At 46.1% G+C, this 18617-nt stretch overlaps 1 protein-coding gene across 3 annotated transcripts in view; it reads right to left on the bottom strand.

Moving 5' to 3' along the window:
- The window catches only part of DLGAP3 (DLG associated protein 3), a 183628-nt gene that overhangs the window by 31684 nt on the left and 133327 nt on the right, over window positions 1–18617 (bottom strand). For 2 of the 3 annotated variants that reach the window (XM_081871849.1, XM_081871851.1), the window contains exons 3-4: window positions 4801–4923; window positions 2898–3988 (exon numbers count right to left, since the gene is read on the bottom strand). In XM_081871849.1, the coding sequence (XP_081727975.1) occupies window positions 2898–3923 (1026 nt within the window). In that variant the 5' untranslated portion in view covers window positions 3924–3988; window positions 4801–4923. The remainder of the gene's footprint in view (window positions 1–2897; window positions 3989–4800; window positions 4924–18617) is intronic. The other variant, XM_081871850.1, reaches the window with a different exon arrangement.

The following is an 18617-nucleotide window of genomic DNA, read 5'->3' as shown; positions in this document are numbered from 1 at the left end:
GCCTGAGTTTGCTACTTAATGCCAAGGCTGAGTATGGGGCAGAAGTTAACCCTCTCCCCACCCACAGTTAACCTTTTCACCACCCACTGAAGTTCCCCTGAAAATGCCTAATTCTAACCTGATCTCCCCTTCCAGCAGCCAGTATCTGAGACTGGGAGTAATTCTGGCCAGTGAAGGCTGGTCCATTAGGCTGAGTGGGGTTTGGCTCCACCAACCTCAGCTTGCTCTCAGCCAGCCCTCACCTGCCCATCTTCTTACTTACAACCCTGCTAGCAAACAAATAAGCAAGCAAGCAAGCAAATAAAAACTTTAATTACTTGCACAGTCCTAACTGTAAGACGTTCTAGTTGTTAACAGTTGGATCTAAGCAAGCATGGGTTTTTGTGGGGGTAATTTCATTTTCTACATTTTATCTGTACAGTGAACTGGGCCTGCTGCTTGAACAATATTTCATTTGTATTTAATCATGGATAGCTGCCTTGAGCTTTGGGAAGAGTCAGGGCAGAGATCGAAATATATGCGAGGCTTCAGAAGCAAGGAATTGGAGTGAGATTCTGGAATGTGGCTGCGTTTTGAGCTGGGGTCAGAATTTTCCACCAGGATCAAGCACATCCACCAGTAGTGTGCAGCTATGCCAAGTCGCCTCTCTGTTTCTGTCAGCTTCCTAGCCAAATGAGCGCCAACACTCACTCTGCACATCCAGCCAGGAATATGAACAAGAGATCCGAGGAACAAAAGGCAGAAAACTGGGAACTCAGTCCAGGAAATTAGGCAAAATTATTCTCAAGCCCTTGACTAAGAGGAATACTGCTGGGTTAACCACACAATGCACCAGACCTATCCTTACCTCTTCAGCATTTTCAGGAACCTTGGTTCCTAGGGAGGAGGACAACAGCTTTACAAGGCCCCTAGGTACAAGAGCACCCACCAAATTCACCTTTCTTAATGCCTCTGGCAAAACCTTTAGACAGGGTCGGCCCTACTAGTAGGCAGAGTGAGGAGATGACCTCAGGCGGCAGAACCAGAGTGTGTGTCAGTGGTGCCCAGATATTGCCCTTTGTGTTGGACATGTTCTGTCCTGTGCCCCCTAAGGCAGTTTACCGCCCTTTGATAAAGAACAAAGAGTCCAGCACCCTAAAGCTCAAGGTGTGGCTAATCATTCCAAGTCAATGTGCAATTCAGCCATCAACTTCTGTGGAATTCTGTGGATTCCAAAGCAAGCTGACCTGACCCACACCTCCTAGAGGAATGCACAGATCAGAATGAAATTATCCTTCAGATGTTGCACCTCTCAGAATTTTGTGAAACAGCATTCAGTTCAAGAAACATAGAATCATAGAACTGCAGAGTTGGAAGGGACCCTGAGAGTCAATGCAGGAATCTCAACACACGGCCTCCCATTCAGGTTGAAACCATAGTGGACCCTGCTTAGCTTTGCAAATGCACTAGCAGTTTTATTGTTGCACCACTATTCAAATGTGCGGAGAAATATATTTTAAGATAAAACATGTTTTAAATGTGAATAGTTAGATAAAATATGTGACAAAATAGGCATTTAAATAGACATTTCCATGTAGATTCACTTTTATAACTAGCTGATTAAGGTAGAAACAGGATGGGTTGGACCTGTTTGTTAGGAGGTACGTAGTTTTTAAACTGTTTTGACATATTTTAGTTGTCTTGTTTTAGCACTGGCATGTTTCCCATCCCAGTTTCCATTGGAGGAAGGGAGGGATATAATATTAATAATAACAACAGCAATAACATCAATAATTTAGCTTGTCTTTCTTCTAATATTTTAGTGGGCCTGCACTTCAACCTAGGCCAGCCCTCCAGATGCTTGGTTGGGTACACCCGGTTCCCCTCACCCTACATGCTTGGCCCTTAGGAGACTTAGAAAAGAGCCAAAGGGGAGAGGTTTCATGCATCTGCTTCCATAAGCAACTAATTCTGGAGAGATCATTCAGGCCCCCATGCGTTTTCTCTGGCTGCCTTGTCCCAGGTTGCCCTCCTCATTAGCGTGCGGAGCCCATTGATCAGGCCTGTGCAGAAACCGCCCTCCGAGAGATGAGCAAGGTGGTTCATCTTAATTGTTTGTTTGGGCATTATTAGCAAGAGCAACGCAATGCTCGGATGTCTTCGGACACCTTGGTAAGCTGACGCAGCCAGCAGCTCCTCAGAAACCTCGGGCCTTTTAAAACAGAAATCCGCCTTTGTGCTTCTTCTTCCTTTTGCAGGCAGAGGCTATTATAGCCCTGACATTTCTCTAATCACCGACATCAAGGTGGAGCTGCAGTGCATCATGGGAATGCAAAGGAGAGCAAAGGGAATAGAGAGCAAGGCGGCAAATGGGCGGGGGGGGGGGAGCTTTCGCAATCAGCAGGAGGGGAGTCTTAAGCTTGGGGATGAAACCGTCAGGGGAGAGCCTTTGAAAGTGATCCAGGCTGGCCATTCATTGGATACATGGGCATTTGCCCTTGGAAACAGAGTGGCAGGGAATCCGAAAAGCCCAAGGCCTGGTCAGTAGGAAGGGGCTCATTCCCTGCATGCTTCCTGTCTTTTTAATCCATGATCAAACCTACGATGGAATGACTTGCAATCATGGAAGGGGGCTCCTCATATGATGCTTGGATCAAGGAATCAAGCCCCTTTTAACTAGTGCACATCTCGCAGCGCATGGGATGTGCGGTCTCAGCTTTACATGCCTGATCAGCCCATCCTATCAGCCCCAGCCAGCACAGCCAAGGATGCAGGGGACTGTAATCCAAAAACATCCCCATTCCTGATCAAGGTATAGACATCTATATCTCTGTATCTAAGGGGCTCTATGGAATGGAACTGGAGACACAAAGCTTGCTCCTCCTCTACAGCAGCGCAGCCTCTACCCACCTCCTTACCTGAAGATAATGATAGGATCGGTCCTTGGCCTTGGCCTCCTGGAGCATCAAGGCTTTCTCCGGGCCTCCTCCCGAGCTGGGGTAGGCCTCCCGCGCTTGGCTGACGGTCATGGTATGCCAGGAGCTCCGCTTGAGCGTCTGGCCATCGAGGGACATGGACATTCCCGCGCAAGCCAAGCACTTGCCCTCCCCACCTCCGCTCTTCAGACTCTTCAAGGTCAAGTCTCTGAAGGCACTTTCAGGGGTGTCCACGCAGTACTGGGTGGCCTGGTCGATGGCGTGTTGCCTCCCAGACACCATGTAGCTGCTGTCGCTGTCCAGGTTGTCGTCGGAGCTCCACCAGCCCATCATCTTGTTCCGGTGGCGGGAGGAGGAGGAGGAGGAGTCCAGCTTGCGGTCCTTGCTCTTGCTGCGCTTGCCATGGCGCGACTGGCGGTGGTGGTGGTGAGGGTGGTGGTGGTGGTACCCTCCCTCGCCCCCCCGGCCTTCCATCTTGGTGCCGTTGTACTCACGCTTGGAGGGGGCCTCCAGGGAGTGAGACTTGGCAAAGAGCTTCTGGACCGAGTGGACGAGGTGGCGGATGCGGCTGGGGCTCTCGCTCCGTGGCTGCTCCGTGCTGCTGGCCCGCTGGTACTGCAGGGTGTGGAAGCCGTCGTGGTGCAGGGGCAGCTGCTTCTCAAACTGGTCGAGGAGGGTGGGGGGCAGCCGGTTGATCTTGCCGGAAGGGTGGGCGGCCGCCATGCACTCGTCGCAGGAGTCGTACTGCTGTGGCGTGTGGTGCATCCTAGGGAAGGTGCTGCTGCTGCTGGCGGCTGAGAGGGGCTCCGTTAGGCTGAGCGGGGCCTCGGCAGAGCCCCGCGATGGGCAGTAGTGGTCCAGGGAACAAGGCTCACTGGGGCTGAGGAGGTATGGCTGGCGAGACTCCTGGCTATGGTGGATGTATTCCATTGGCTGGTCGCAGGTCTCTGGGACGCAGTGGCAGGGGTGTTCTCGTGACTGGCTGCGCTCCCCATGGTAACTCTTCATGGTGTCATAACCGTGCGCTGTGTGGCCTACTCATCTTGCCATTGGTGGGGTGGCAGCAGACGAACCTACCAAGAGAAATACCAGCAAAAACAGGTGAGGGGAGAGCAGAAGCTCAGTGGTAGAACACATTTCTTGCATGCAGAAGATGCCAGGTTCAATCCCTGGTGCTGGGGGAAAAAATCTCTTTCTGAAACCTGGAAAGGTTTTGCCTGCTGGTGGAAACCAGGGCTAGCCAACATGCTTTCCATGTGCTCTTGTATTCCACCTCCCGTAGTCCCTGGCACTGGACATGCTAATAGAATAATAGAATTGTAGAGGGACCACGAGGGTCATTTAGTCCAACCCCCTGCAATACAGGAATCTTTTGTCCAATGTGGAGTTCAAACCCATGACGCTGAGATTACGAGTCTCATGCTCTACTGAGACAAGGAGGTGGTCTCCCATCCAAGTACTAACCAGGCCTGACCCTGCTTAGCTTCAGAGATCAAATGAGTTCAGGAATGTTCAGGGTAGGATAGCCATATAATATATGACTATAGCATGGCTGCTGTTGGAGTGCAACAACATCTGGAGGCCCCCATGTTGGCATTTAAAGGCTAACATAACTGATTCACATTTTCTGAAACAACACACAAGATTTCCATTTCCCCAGATTTTGGAATACAGTTCTCTAGCCAAGTAATGCACAAAACTGTATATACTTTGATGACGTGCGCCTGGAAATGCATGTGTTAGTGAAAACAACATATGCATTACCAGGAGAAACTGCTTTGCAAATCTGTGTATATTAGGCAAAATTACATAGAAATATATGTAGATTAAGATAAATTTGCACTAAAACGTTGCGAGAAACAGAGAGGAACCAAAATTTACTTGCCTATCCCTAGTGTGGGGGCACATATTCAGGCTTCCCTTTTTTAAGAACAGGCATCCAAAAAGCAAAAGCAGGTGAGCCTGAGCAAACGTTTCTAAATCTGTCTCCTCCTTGGATGATCAGCATCTGAAACAAGATGGAGAGAAGGCAGAGGCCATGGAGCGATTGGAGACCTTGATCCATACCAATCCAACCTGCAGGAACTTCAATCAAGCTCAGCACCACTGGAGAGACCTCCCCACCCCCTTAGCTCTTAGTCAAAACTTTGACTCAAAAGTGACTGCAGCTTGCAACTGGAACCAGATTTCAAACAATCAGGGAAGGAAAAGGGGGGAAAAAACCTGAGCTGTGAAAGAACAGATCCCTGCTGATCTCACATTTCTCAGTTTCAACCAGGAGAATTGAGTGGTGAAGCTTTTCCTGCAGGTTGGGAAGAAGTACATTTGAATCTTCACCCACCATAACAAAACAAAGCAACCCACCACCAACCTAGGGGTGGGCAAATCTATCACTTTTCAGTTTCTCTCAGTTTCCCAACCTTCAGTTCTCCACATTTCCATCTTAGTTTTAATTTTAAAAAGCTCTCATGAAAATTCACCAGCATTTTGGGATGAATTTCTCCTTATATACATATGTACAATTTTTCAAAATATATACATTTTTGCAAAGCAATTACCTCAAATATACAATAAATAAATCAATACACTGTTGTGTATATTGTTTTTTACTTACATATGCATTTCAATGCTCACTTTGCACTACTATGTGCATTTTTTGTACACATTACTTGGCTGGAGAACTGCATTGCAAATACAGTGAACTGCAAATTTTGAAGATGGCTGTTTCAGTCCTCATATTGTTTTGGAAAATGCAGATGGTGTGGGTTCACCTTTAAATGCAAACTGCATCAGATTTCTCCCCCATCCTCTGTACATATAGATAAATACACTTTGGATTGTGCTAGGCTCCATCTGGCAAACTGTTTGCATGGGTAGAATCAGGTGGATGATGGGTGGAGCCAGCTGGTCTAGGGCAAAGGCTGAGTGGGATGTGGGAGAATGAGGACGGAGCATTGATGGGCTGGGGGTGGAATCTAGCAGGCTGTGGGTAGAACCTGGTGTATTTGGGGTAGAGTCTGATATAGTGCTGTCAGGTGTAGTATGGCTGGAATATAGCTGGTTTGTTTATTCATCATTTAAAATAAATTCGAAGCTGCTTAATATTTTAAAAACCTCTAAGCAGTGCACAACATTGAAACAATAAACAATATCATGAAAACAAAAATACAGCCTGAAACCAGCAAAGCAGTAAATCAAGCATCCCCCTGATCCACCAAGCTTGTAACTCTATCAGAAAAGGAAATAAGATTAGTCTGGCATGACTTGTTTTTGAGACACCCATGCTGCAAGGTAGGTCTGGGAGAGACCCTTGTCTGAAATTCTACAGAACCCCCGTTAGTGTAGAAACCACTGAACTAGATGGACCAATGGTTTCATTCAGCCTAGGATTCAATTGCCAGCTTATAGCCTACCTTTCTTCCAAGGAGGCCTTGGCTCTCACTTCCTTTCCCTCATTTTTTTATCCTCACAACAACCCTGTGAAGTAGGCCAGGCTGAGGGTCTGTGAATGGCCCAAGGTCACCCAGTGAGCTTCATGTCTAATGGGGGATTTGAACCCTGGTCTCCCACATCCTAGTCTGACACTTTAACCACTACACTGTACTGGCTCTTGAGCGTCAGCAACCCTAAAGAGGAAGCTGGTATGTTTGGATGCAAAAGCTGGTGGCTCTAGACTTGAGAAGGAGATATCTGTGTACCTTCCCATTTCAGGACAAAACATTATGGCAGGAGTTGAGAAGCCCCTGTGGATAGTTTTTCATGTTATCACTCCCCCTGCCTTTTTTTTAAAAAAGTGTGGATTCATTTTTAGCTATTCATAAAAAATGCAAGGGTGGACGGATAGATGAATGAATGTAAGGGGGGGGGGGGGGAGAGGAGGCCAAAGGAAAAGAAAAGCAGAGGGGAGAGAGAAAAGGCACAAGGTCACTCCATTCTTGGAGCAGATTTATGGGGGCGCCGTGCAGCCAGGCTCCTGCAAGCCACAAATCACACTTCAATTATTCATAAATATAAAACTGCAGCATTAAAAAGCGGGAGGGGAAGCAATTGCGGCAAGAGGCATCCTCAAACCTGCATGACGGCTGCCTTGTCAGTTCAGCTGGGATGCCAGGGCACTTGTCAGGCAAAGGCAAAGCACTCAGGCCACCCACAAAAAAGCTGCACATCTTCAAAAATGTGCAGAGGGGACCGCAACATTTCAAGCTGGGAGGATGTTTCTCTGTCACCATTGTCCTAAGGTGTCTTGGCAAGGCACTGGGAGCAAATACAAAGCGTAATGCACACATGCCGGGGTCTTATTAGGACCCTGAACTTAGCCACAGTTCTGGGCGACAAAATAGATCTTTCTTCAGCTTCCACCTGAGCTTTGCTGGATGGCTGCCTTTTTAAGATTGTTTGAATCACTGAATACAAATGGAGGAGTGAAATAATTCCCTTCATTGGCTACAAGTCTAGAGCAGGAGTCCCCCCCCCCGGGCACAGGGGCTGAATGTGGCCCCCAGGCCTCTTTCTTTTGGCCCATGGCATTCTCTGCAAGCCACACCCCTCATCTGCCCTGCTCCATGCCCTTCCTGAGTGCTTTTGTCTGGCTGGGATGTGTCCCTGAACTGTGACAGTGACTCTTGCTTGCCTGGATGGAGAAACGTGTGTGTAGAACCATAAGAATACAAGGAGAGCCTGCTGGAAGTGGCCAGTGGTCCATCTTGTCCAGCATCCTGTTCTCACAACAACCAACCAGATGCCTTTGGCTTCCAGCAAGTGGTATTCAGAAGCATTATTGCCTCTGGTTCGCCAGAAGCGGCTTAGTCATGCTGGCCACATGACCCGGAAGCTGTACACTGGCTCCCTCGGCCAATAAAGCGAGATGAGCGCCACAACCCCAGAGTCGGTCACAACTGGACCTAATGGTCAGGGGTCCCTTTACCTTTACCTTACCTAATTCACACTTCCTGAAACAATATGCAAATCGAAGCGTATTTGTCTTTTGAAAACTGCGCTTCTCCTAATTTTATAATGCAGCCAAGTAATGTGCACAAACATGTATATATTAGGTAAATTGTGTATAAAAATGCATATATTCATGAAAACAGCGTACAAAGATGCTTTATACCGGAGAAAGTTGCTTTGCAAAAATGCGTAGATTCAGGAGAAATCCACATTATAACGCTGATGAACTTTTGGGAAAACTTTTTCTGAAAAAGAATTTGCAAATTGATGTGGAGAACTGATGTGGAGATGGGAAAAAATGAGAAACGGAGATAAACCAGAGCCGTTGGACTCTTCCATCATTAGCTGAAAGGTAGCCTTCAGTACCTTTCAGTACCAAGAGTTGCATCAGTTACTCTGCCCTCTTGTGGCTCTAGTCATGCCACCACTGGCACCCATCCCTGGAAGCCTTCTTCAAAGAATCCTGGGAACCGTAGCTTGTTAAGGCTGCTGAGCATTGGTAGGAAATACCCTTATTCCCCTAATGTAGCCTTGGTCCCTATGTCTACTCATGCAACGCTATTAAGGACCTCAAAATACCCACAACATCAGGGGTTCATCTACCTGCTCAACTTCCAGCATGAGCTATAAATTCCCATCTACCTGTGTAGCTGCTTTGCATTCTGCATAGGCCAAACTGGCTAATTTCTACTGCAAAACAATTAAAAATAAAATAAAATGGGCACAAATCTGACATTGGAAATGGCATTAGGGAAAAGCCAGGGAGGGAATATCTCGGGCCCCCAGGATATTCTACAACCGAACTTAAGGTGGCTATTAAACAAAAGAATTTCAAATGGAGACTGCAACAGAGAACTGCCAAATTACAATCAGAAGATTCAAATCAGCATCTTAAATCGAGATAATGCTTTTTTTAAAAGCACATGATGTGTGTCAGTTAGGTTGCCAATGCTAGAATTTCCAGTGTGGTGCCATGTTAGCCTTCAATCCTAACCTTTATATCTCAATAGACATGGTTAGATTTGTATTGTTAGTCTCTTGTAACAAAATCAACAAAGCGTCTTGTGATACCTCAAAGATTAACAAATGCCAGGACTTTTTTGTTATCACCAAGACAGCCCTGCTAATTGCCGTTGTAGCTATTTGTTTTTGTGTGATTATCTGTCCTTTTTTATTCCCTCTGACCTTCCTCTACACACACACATCCTTGGGTTCCCCTCTCTCTCTCTCTCTCTCTCTCTCTCTCTCTCTCTCTCTCTCTCTCTTCATTCATTCACTCAAAGACATTTTACTCCACACATCAGCCAGAAGAAGAAGAAGAAGAAGAAGAAGAAGAAGAGGAGTTTGGATTTGATATCCCGCCTTTCACTCCCCTTCAGGAGTCTCAAAGTGGCTAACATTCTCCTTTCCCTTCCTCCCCCACAACAAACACTCTGTGAGGTGAGTGGGGCTGAGAGACTTCAATGAAGTGTGACTGGCCCAAGGTCACCCAGCAGCTGCATGTGGAGGAGCGGAGACGCGAACCCGGTTCCCCAGATTACGAGACTACTGCAAGTAAGAAAAGGTTCTTAGTGTGGCTCCCAAATAAATATCAACAAGACAGTCTCTGCCCTCAGGTTTATAATCTACAAAAACATGATACAAAAGGAAAAGGGACTGGGAGGGCAAAGGGAAAAGATAACTTTGACACTATTTCTTAGCTATAATTTGGGATTGTTTCATGCATCTAATGAAGTGGAATCTGGTCCATTAATGTTTATACCAGGGGTGGAGGGCCCTGGTGCCCTTCTGAGGTTGTTGGATTCCAGCTCCCATAATCTCAAGACAGGATGACCAATGGTCCTTTAAGATAGATATCTTACAGCAGGGGAGGCAAAAGCCAGGCCCTCCAGTATTCTGTGCTCTGGGGGAAAAGAAGGTGGGCAGAGACACTGCATGATGGAACTCTATGGTTCTGTAGAGTGGGAGCAAGAAAGGAGGTAAATGTTGAGACTGTATAATTAAATGAGGTGGCCAAACAATTTGAAACTTAGTGCTGCTGACCATGAGCAGAGTCTGGGACTTCCTGGAGGGATAACAGCCTCACTAGGTCACCTCTAATATCCCAAAGCAGACTTCCATGGCAGGTACCTTGGCTGCTAAAATTGACTGGACCTCTCAGAAGGAGAAAGCAAACTGTGATGGAATCCATAACATAACAAGAATTGCCTTTGCCCTGTATGAGCCCCCACCATTCAGCCCGGATGCTGAGGTCCAGCTCCGAGGGCCTTCAGACGGTTCCCTCATTGTGAGAAGTGAAGTTACAGGGAACCAGGCAGAGGGCCTTCTCGGTAGTGGCGCCCACCCTGTGGAACACCCTCCCATCAGATGTCAAGGAAATAAACAACTGTCTGACTTTTAGAAGACATCTGATGGCAGCCCTGTTTAGGGAAGTTTTAATGTTTGAAGTTTTATTCTGTTTTTAGTTCTCTGTTGGGTTCCACCCAGAGTGGCTGGGGAAACCCAGCCAGATGGGTGGGGTATAAATATAAATATAAATATAAATATAACAACACAAACAACAACAACAATTCGGTGTTCCAGAGTTCCTTGCAGCTGTGCATAGAACATTAATCCACTAACATTTCTTCACAGCCCTTTCTGGGTGGAGCATCTGCTTTGGGTCTGCTGCAAATGCTCCATGTCGTATTCATTCACTCTGCACTAATGCTAAAGCAAAAGAGAATAGTTGTGCTCATGGTTGAAGATCTATAAATGCAACTGTACTATCCCATGTAATCAGCAGTTCAAATTATATCTCAGCAGCTGCGGTGTGTGAAACAGCAGGCTGCATGCTGCAATGCGCTTTAGTGTTCCAGTGCATGGATGTGCACTAGGGATTCATCTGCACCAGGGGTTGCCAAGGGGATGCCCTCCAGAGGTTGTTGGACTACAGTGCCCATCTGCTCCAGCCAGCATGGCCAGTGCTCAAAGGATGATGGGAGCTGGAGTCCAGCGACATTTGGAGGGCACCACATGGGCTACCTGATCTATGCAACCCCCCTTCAGAAATTTAACTTCCAGGGTTTCCAGCGAGGGAGGTGAATCCTGACTCATGGCTACCATAGTCATTCAAGCAATCTCAATTTTCATTAGTTAGCTTGCTCAAAAAGCAAACTTTGGGATGAAATTGGGACCATGTTTTACCAGAGGAAAAACCTTTACTGTCTGTCCCCCCATCAGCAGAGGGGCCCTTCTGAGCCATGTTTCCAGAGGACACCCCAAAAGCTGGAGCCAACCTCATGGGTTGCATTTTCCACGTTGTCTATGTGCAAAGCAGTATGCGAGGGATTTGTTATAACCTCATTAGGACCCTTCAGAAAGCTTCCTTCCAAGAAGGAAATGACTTCGTTCCATGCGTAGCTTGACTAATTAACAGGCATCATTAGCAATCTTGTTAGCATATTAAGCAGGGGCGCCATAGGCTACCTGGCACTGCTATTGCAACCGGAAAGGTAAATTGTACCAGGGAAAAGGTATTGGCAGAATTATGCCTTCTTGGGCTTACAGAAGAAGCGATGGTGGTGTTAGGAAAAGAATCGAAAGGCAAGTGGCAATACTAGGGCTGCAAGCTCACCCTACATAATACACCCCTTAGCATTCCTATCAGGGGTGGGGAGCCTTAGGCCTGGGGGCCAAATGTGGCCCTGCAGACTTCTCAATCTGGCCCTCAGACTTCTTCCCCTTCCCACACCTTTCACTCCCAAGGCCTGGCTTCACACCCTCCTGGAATGTCTTTGCTTGTAACTCTGATAACGCCTCTTGCTTTATTGGGTGGCATATCAAGAAGGAGGTGTGAGCTTGTGTAGAAATTAGCCTACTGTACAAAGTAAAATTTGCATTTATGGCCCCACCCTCTTTTGCTTCTGGCCCCACCCACTCCTGGGATGTGGCCTTCCGAAGGTTGCCCATAAGGGATTGCAGCTCTCAGACAGAGAAAGGTTCCCCACTCCTGATTCATATTGTGCTTCTGAATGGTCAAAATACTTCTCGTATGTTATTTTGTACTCCTTACAAGAAGAAGAAGAAGAAGAAGAAGAGTTTGGATTTGAAATCCCACCTTTCACTCCCTTTAAGGAGTCTCAAAGCGGCTAACATTCACCTTTCCCTTCCTCCCCCACAACAAACACTCTGTGAGGTGAGTGGGGCTGAGAGACTTCAAAGAAGTGTGACTAGCCCAAGGTCACCCAGCAGCTGCATGTGGAGGAGTGGAGACGCGAACCCGGTTCCCCAGGTTACGAGACTACTGCTCTTAGCCACTACACCACACTGGCTCTCCGACTGCAAAATTAATTGCTGGCATCTGTCTGTCTTGGGAGGCAATGGAGGACTGTGTCTTTGAAGGTAAGGTCACACTGTTGGAAGGTTGCAGCACCTGCTGTGGCTGTGGAGACTGATATGGGAGAGACATGCTTTGCTGTAGCTGGGGCAGATGAAGGTGGAAGCCATGTCTGGTCCTGGAAAAGGCAGATCTGACCATGGTGACCCATGCTTTCATTACACCCTGACTGGATTACTGCAACATACTCCATGTGAGGCTACCTAGAAACTTCAACTCTCCAGAATCCAGTGGTTATAGATTCTTGAACAGAGCCAGTTATCTAGAATATGAGCATCTCTTGCATTGGCTTCTGAGTCATTTCTGGGGCCCATTCAAAGTGACGCTCATGGCCTTTGAAGTCTAATGTGATACTTAAAGGATGGCCTTAGGAAGCTGCCTGTATCATCCAAGTCATAACATTGGTTCATCTAGCTCAGCACTGCCTACCCTAGGGGGTAGCTAAAATGGTGCTTCAGGGTGTTGTTGGAGTGTAATTGGGATGGAAAAGGAACCTGCAGAACTCAGATCTCAAAGTGGATTCACTTGATTTGATCTGAGCAGATAATGGCCTGAATCAAATCATGAGGCTCCATTAGTCTTCTGTAGAATCTGCAGTCCTATGGAGTCCCATTAAAAGGTATGAGCTGTAGCTCAGTAGTAAAACATCTGCATTGCATGCAGAAGGTCCCAGGTTCAACCCTTGGAGTTTTTGGGTAAGGAATGTCCCCTGCTGGAAACCATGGAGAGTTGCTGCGTGTCAGTGTAGACAATACTGAGCTCCCCTATGGGAGCACAGCACTGATACTGTTTTCAGGGCAGCAGCAATGATGCTATCTGCTGGAGTGCCAGGGTAAGTGATGGCATGGTATTTGGTTGAGCATGAGGCTTTCAAGTTGGTTTGTGACATGTTAGTATTGAAGAAGACAGAGGATGAGGACAATCACCAAGGAAAGGTTGGATACTTGTTTTTTTTTTGAGCTAAAAAGACAAATGGTCTGACTAAATCTAAAGCAGCTTTCTTTGTTCCTATGGCAGGCATAGGCAAACTCGGCCCTCCAGATGTTTTGGGACTACAATTCCCATCATCCCTGACCACTGGTCCTGTTAGCTAGGGATGATGGGAGTTGTAGTCCCAAAATATCTGGAGGGCCGAGTTTGCCTATGCCTGCCCTATGGTATCAAACCCAGGATGTTCTGCATGCAAAGCATGTTTTTTATTACTGAGCTTTGGCCATATTCTCACCTATGACTCTATGTATTAAGATTGTTGACTGATGCAATCTGTGCAAAACATCAGTCTCTGAAGGCGGGACATAGGACCTTTTCAGTGGCTGCACTTACACTTTGGCACTCTATAAAGGCCTTCCTTTCTTTAGACAGGCATTTGGCCTGGCCTGCTGTTAATTTTAGCTCCCTCTGGCACATGAATCCTTGGTTTTAAGCTATTTTGCCAGCTGTCTTTTGTCATCTTTTGCTGTTATTGCTTAGATGTCCTTTATTGTCTTTTTATCGCTCCTTGTGAGCCACCTTGGACATTTTATGGGGAAGACGGGATATAAATATTTTTAAATAGGCTGCTACAGGGGTAGCCAATGTGGTGCCCTCCAAAGATTGTTGGGCAACAACTCCCATCAGCTGCAACCAGCATAGCCAGTGGTCAGCGTTGATGGGATTTGCAGTCCAACAACAACTGGAAGGTACCATGTTGGGTATTCCTAGGTGAAAAGATGATGGTCTGTTGGGAGCAAGTCTTGCTCCAGTCCAAAGGAGCATGGTGAAGTCCACTTAAAGCAATCTGGAGTCCATTCCTGATCATTCCTATGGAACACCACCCTTATCTTCCCCACACCTGACAGCATGTATGTTGTCGGGTATAGGACATGTGGGCATGTGCTTCCCCTCAATGGCCTCATGCACCATGTTTGACCTGTGGGTCAGAGGTTCCCCACCCCTGGTGTAATGAACGCACTCTGCCACAGAGCTATAGTCATCCCTGATTTCATCGTGCACTGACTTCTCAAGTGATGGCTTTCTCATGTGATTGAGCCACTAGATATTAATCAGTACAGGCAGAAATTCCACCTCATTTGTCTGCCATTATATCTTGCCAAATATTGAAATCTGATATTGTATGATGTCAAATAAAGATAGGAAACCTTCAGCAGCTATCTGGAGAATAATGGGGTGAGGGAAGAAATTTGCTTTTGTTTGCATTTTAATTTGAAACCACCTAATTAGGACGTCTCACAATATGCAAACTAAAACACAGCTATCCTTCAAAATTCATACTTCTTCAAACTTTGCAATGCAGTTCTCTATTTGAAAGGTGTGCATGAAAATGCATATATTAGTGAAAAATAACACACATGATTACATACCACAATGCATTATATTGGGGAAATTGCTTGCAAAAATGTTTTTATTAATCAAAATTACATACAGAAATGTGTTTATTAGGAGAAATTCTCACTGAAGTGCTGACGAATTTCCATCAGGATTAAAAAGGGAAAAAATAATTGCTGAGGAAATGCAGAGAACTGAATTTAAGTTTGGAAAAAAATGATATATGGAGAAAACCAAAATGAACAGATTCATCTGTCCCTATGTGGAGCATTTTTAGAGTAGAATGCTTAGGAGAAAATACTTTTCAGCTGCTCTGTTGAATGTATACACATGGGCTGCAGTTTAGTTATTGTGCTCCTGTCCTCCTTTGAACAAGAAGAATTTCAGGAGCTGTTTCTCTGCATGACAAGCCCCTGCCCCATTTACAGGAGACACAGAGAGGTTCAGGGTTCCTTGTAAAGGAACAAGCTCTCCAGCTCCCAGACTAGATGAAGGATAAATTGCCTCTTGCCAGGAGGCTGCAGTGCTGGACGCCCGCAGATTGAAAATTGGTAGCTTTTCTTTGCCATCTCTGATCCCTGGCAATGTCAGGGTTTGCAATGCACTTGAAATAACAGAGCTGCAGGGAGCAGCATTACAGGATGGAACCATTAGTCAGATGGCCCAAGGCTTTGGAATACCCTTAAGAAGAAGAAGTCCCTTTAAATAAGCATCCAGTTTGCAAGCTTCTCTTCACCTCTCCAGGTTTATATTTTAATGGGACTGTTTTATTGTGCATTTTAATTATGGATGTTTACATTTTAATGTTTGTGTAATTGGTTTTTTTTTTAAATAAACTATTTAGAAACCTTAGAAGCCTTGTTATGGCATTAAGTGGCATGTACACCATACATTTAAACCACCATGATACTGCTTTGAATACACAGTTTACCCCAAAGAATCCTGGGAAGTGTAGTTTGTCAAGGGTGCTGAGAGTTGTAAGGAGACCCCCTAGTCCTCTCCCAGAAATTCAATTCCCAGAGTTCTTTACAAAGATGAATTGACTGTTAAACCCATCTGGGAACTGTAGCTCTGGGAGGGGAATAGGGTGTCTCCTAACAATTCTCAGCACCCTTAACAAACTACAGCTCCCAGAGTAGTTTGGAGAAAGCTGTGACTGTTTGAAGTGATATCATACTGCTTGAAATGCATGGTGTGAATGTGGTCTAAATTAACTACTACTAAAAGTAGTAGAGATAGCAGGAGCTAAGGAGAATCGGGAAATCCATCAGTTGCCATAAAATAAATAACAGCATGCACATGCAACCCCCCACCCCCACCTAACTTGGTGGAACAGCTTTAAATATTGCAACCGCTACAGCAAAAAATATATTAAAAAGTTAAGGGAGGGGGGTCGGAAAAAAAGGAAAGAAAGAAAACCAGAAAGTCACAACAGCCAACCAAGCCTGTCATTATGCAGTGAGCCAGCTTTTGTGCAGACAAATTAGATGTAATAAACAAAGTCGGGCCTGGGGATTGTGTGGGTGAGGGAGCCTTGCAATTTTCTCATAAAGATGTTGGCACTGAGCTGTCATCCCCTGACGACCTGAAGTGCAAGGGAGACGCCTATCTGGGCGGCTCAGCACATGAGTGCCAGCTCTGGGATTCAAGGAGCCTTCAGGGCAAAGCTTCCCCTAATTCTCTGCAAACTAAGGACTCTCTTACACCACCAACTGCCTCCCGTGCTCTCTGCCATGCGACGGCAGCTGTGAGCTTAGGGCAACAGGCCCTTTGCCACCATAGAGGTCCTAGGCAGTGCCTGAACTTGCTGACATCGGGAGCTGACTTTGGGGAGCTCAGGCAGCAAATGGGAAGCAATAAGTTAAAGGGTGAAGGAAGGCTGGGGGCCAGAAGTAGGGATGGAGCATAATAGCTGAGGTGGCCCTGCCATGAGGCAGCAGCAGAGTTTGGACACCATGAAGGTCTACAGCAGGGATGGGGAACTTTTGACCATCCAAACATGGTTGGACACCATCAGCCAGCCTAGCCAATGGTTGGGGCTGATCTATGGAATTTACTCCCACTAGATGTTGTGATGGCTATCAGTGACTATTAGTCATGATAGCTATGTTCTAGCTCTAAGTTTGGAAGCAGTATGCCTCTGAATACTATTGATGGGAATCACAAGAGAGGAATGTACCATTACACTGCAGGCTTCCCCTTTGGGCCACTGTGAAAACAAGATGGTGGACTAGATGGGCTTTTGGCCTGATGCAAAAGCAAGGCTCTTCTTCCATTCTTAAGCACCACTGCTTCCGGCCTAGTGCAAACTTCATGTGCTCTCCTTATCCCACAATCCCCTTGATTCTTTTTAATGGAGGGTGTGAGTGGCCTTCTTTAGCTTCTTACAGTTCCCTTGGATTGAGATCCCTTGGATATCACCCAACAAAATAAAAACCAGGAGTGTGGAAACTGTGGCCCTCCAGACGCTGATCACAGGGAGGGGCTGGTGTGTTAGTTGTGGCACCTAGTCCTCTAATATGCCACAGCCCTGTTACACTGTTCCGAGAGAATATAAGAAAGAAACCACACTATTCCCAAATGTCAGATTCCCACAGAAGCCTTTCTGTTTTTATTTAGTGCTCCAGTAAAACAATCAATATTTTAAAACCACATGAAAAATTCATTTCCTCCTTAGTGTTGCCAGCAGGATTTCTAACAACCGGGTGAAAAACAAGAAACCGCCTGCACCTTGGAGTTAAGACTTCCCAAAGTAAGGAAGATATTTTCTCTCTTAGACTTGGTAGATCCATCATAGAAAGGCTCCAAAGTTTTGTGTCCTCTTAGGCAAGAAGCCACCAATGAGCTAGAGAAGGCTGTAGGAATAGAAGCCAGGCTGTAGCTCAGTAGCAGAACATATAATCTGCATGCAGAAGATTGCAAGGTTGACCCCTGGCATCTTCAGGTAGGACTGGGACAGGCCACTGCCTGAAACCCTGGGAAACTGCTGCCAGTCAGTGCAGGGCTGGGGAACTGGATCCAGCCTCCACAGGGCACTTTTGCCAGGTCATATGGCACCAGGTCATATGGCATCCGCTCAGTTGCGGATATGCATGGAAGCGAAAGGAAAGTCCAATGCTGTAAAGAAAAATATTGCATAGGAACCTGGAATGTAAGAACCATGAACCTGGGTAAGTTGGATGTGGTCAAAAATGAGATGGCAAGAATAAATATTGACATCCTGGGCATCAGTGAACTAAAATGGACGGGAATGGGCGAATTCAGTTCGGATGACCATCATATCTACTACTGTGGGCAAGAAACCCGTAAAAGAAATGGAGTGGCCCTCATAGTCAACAAAAGAGTGGCGAAAGCTGTACTGGGATGCAATCCCAAAAATGATAGAATTATCTCGATACGAATCCAAGGCAGACCTTTTAACATCACAGTAATCCAAGTTTATGCACCAACTACTGCTGCTGAAGAAACTGAAATTGACAAATTCTATGAAGACTTACAAGACCTTATAGAAGTGACACCAAAGAAGGATGTTCTTCTCATTATAGGGGATTGGAATGCTAAAGTAGGGAATCAAGAGATAAAAGGAACAACTGGCAAGTTTGGCCTTGGAGATCAAAACGAAGCAGGGCAAAGGCTAATAGAGTTCTGTCAAGAGAACAAACTGGTCATCACAAACACGCTTTTCCAACAACACAAGAGACGACTCTACACGTGGACATCACCAGATGGGCAGCATCGTAATCAGCTTGATTATATTCTCTGCAGCCAAAGATGGAGAAGCTCTATACAGTCAGCAAAAACAAGACCTGGAGCTGACTGTGGCTCAGATCATCAGCTTCTTATAGCAAAATTCAAGCTTAAACTGAAGAAAGTAGGAAAAACCACTGGGCCGGTAAGATACAATCTGAATCAAATCCCTTATGAATACACAGTGGAAGTGAGGAACAGGTTTAAGGATTTAGATTTGTTGGACAGAGTGCCTGAAGAACTATGGGTGGAGGCTCGCAACATTATACAGGAGGCAGCAACGAAAACCATCCCAATGAAAAGGA

This window comes from Podarcis erhardii (assembly GCF_964252035.2).
Source record: "Podarcis erhardii genome assembly, chromosome: 7".
NCBI classification, from domain to species: Eukaryota; Metazoa; Chordata; class Lepidosauria; order Squamata; family Lacertidae; genus Podarcis; species Podarcis erhardii.
The sequence above is the reverse complement of the archived record's forward strand: the minus strand, read 5'-3'. Positions and strand labels throughout refer to the sequence as shown.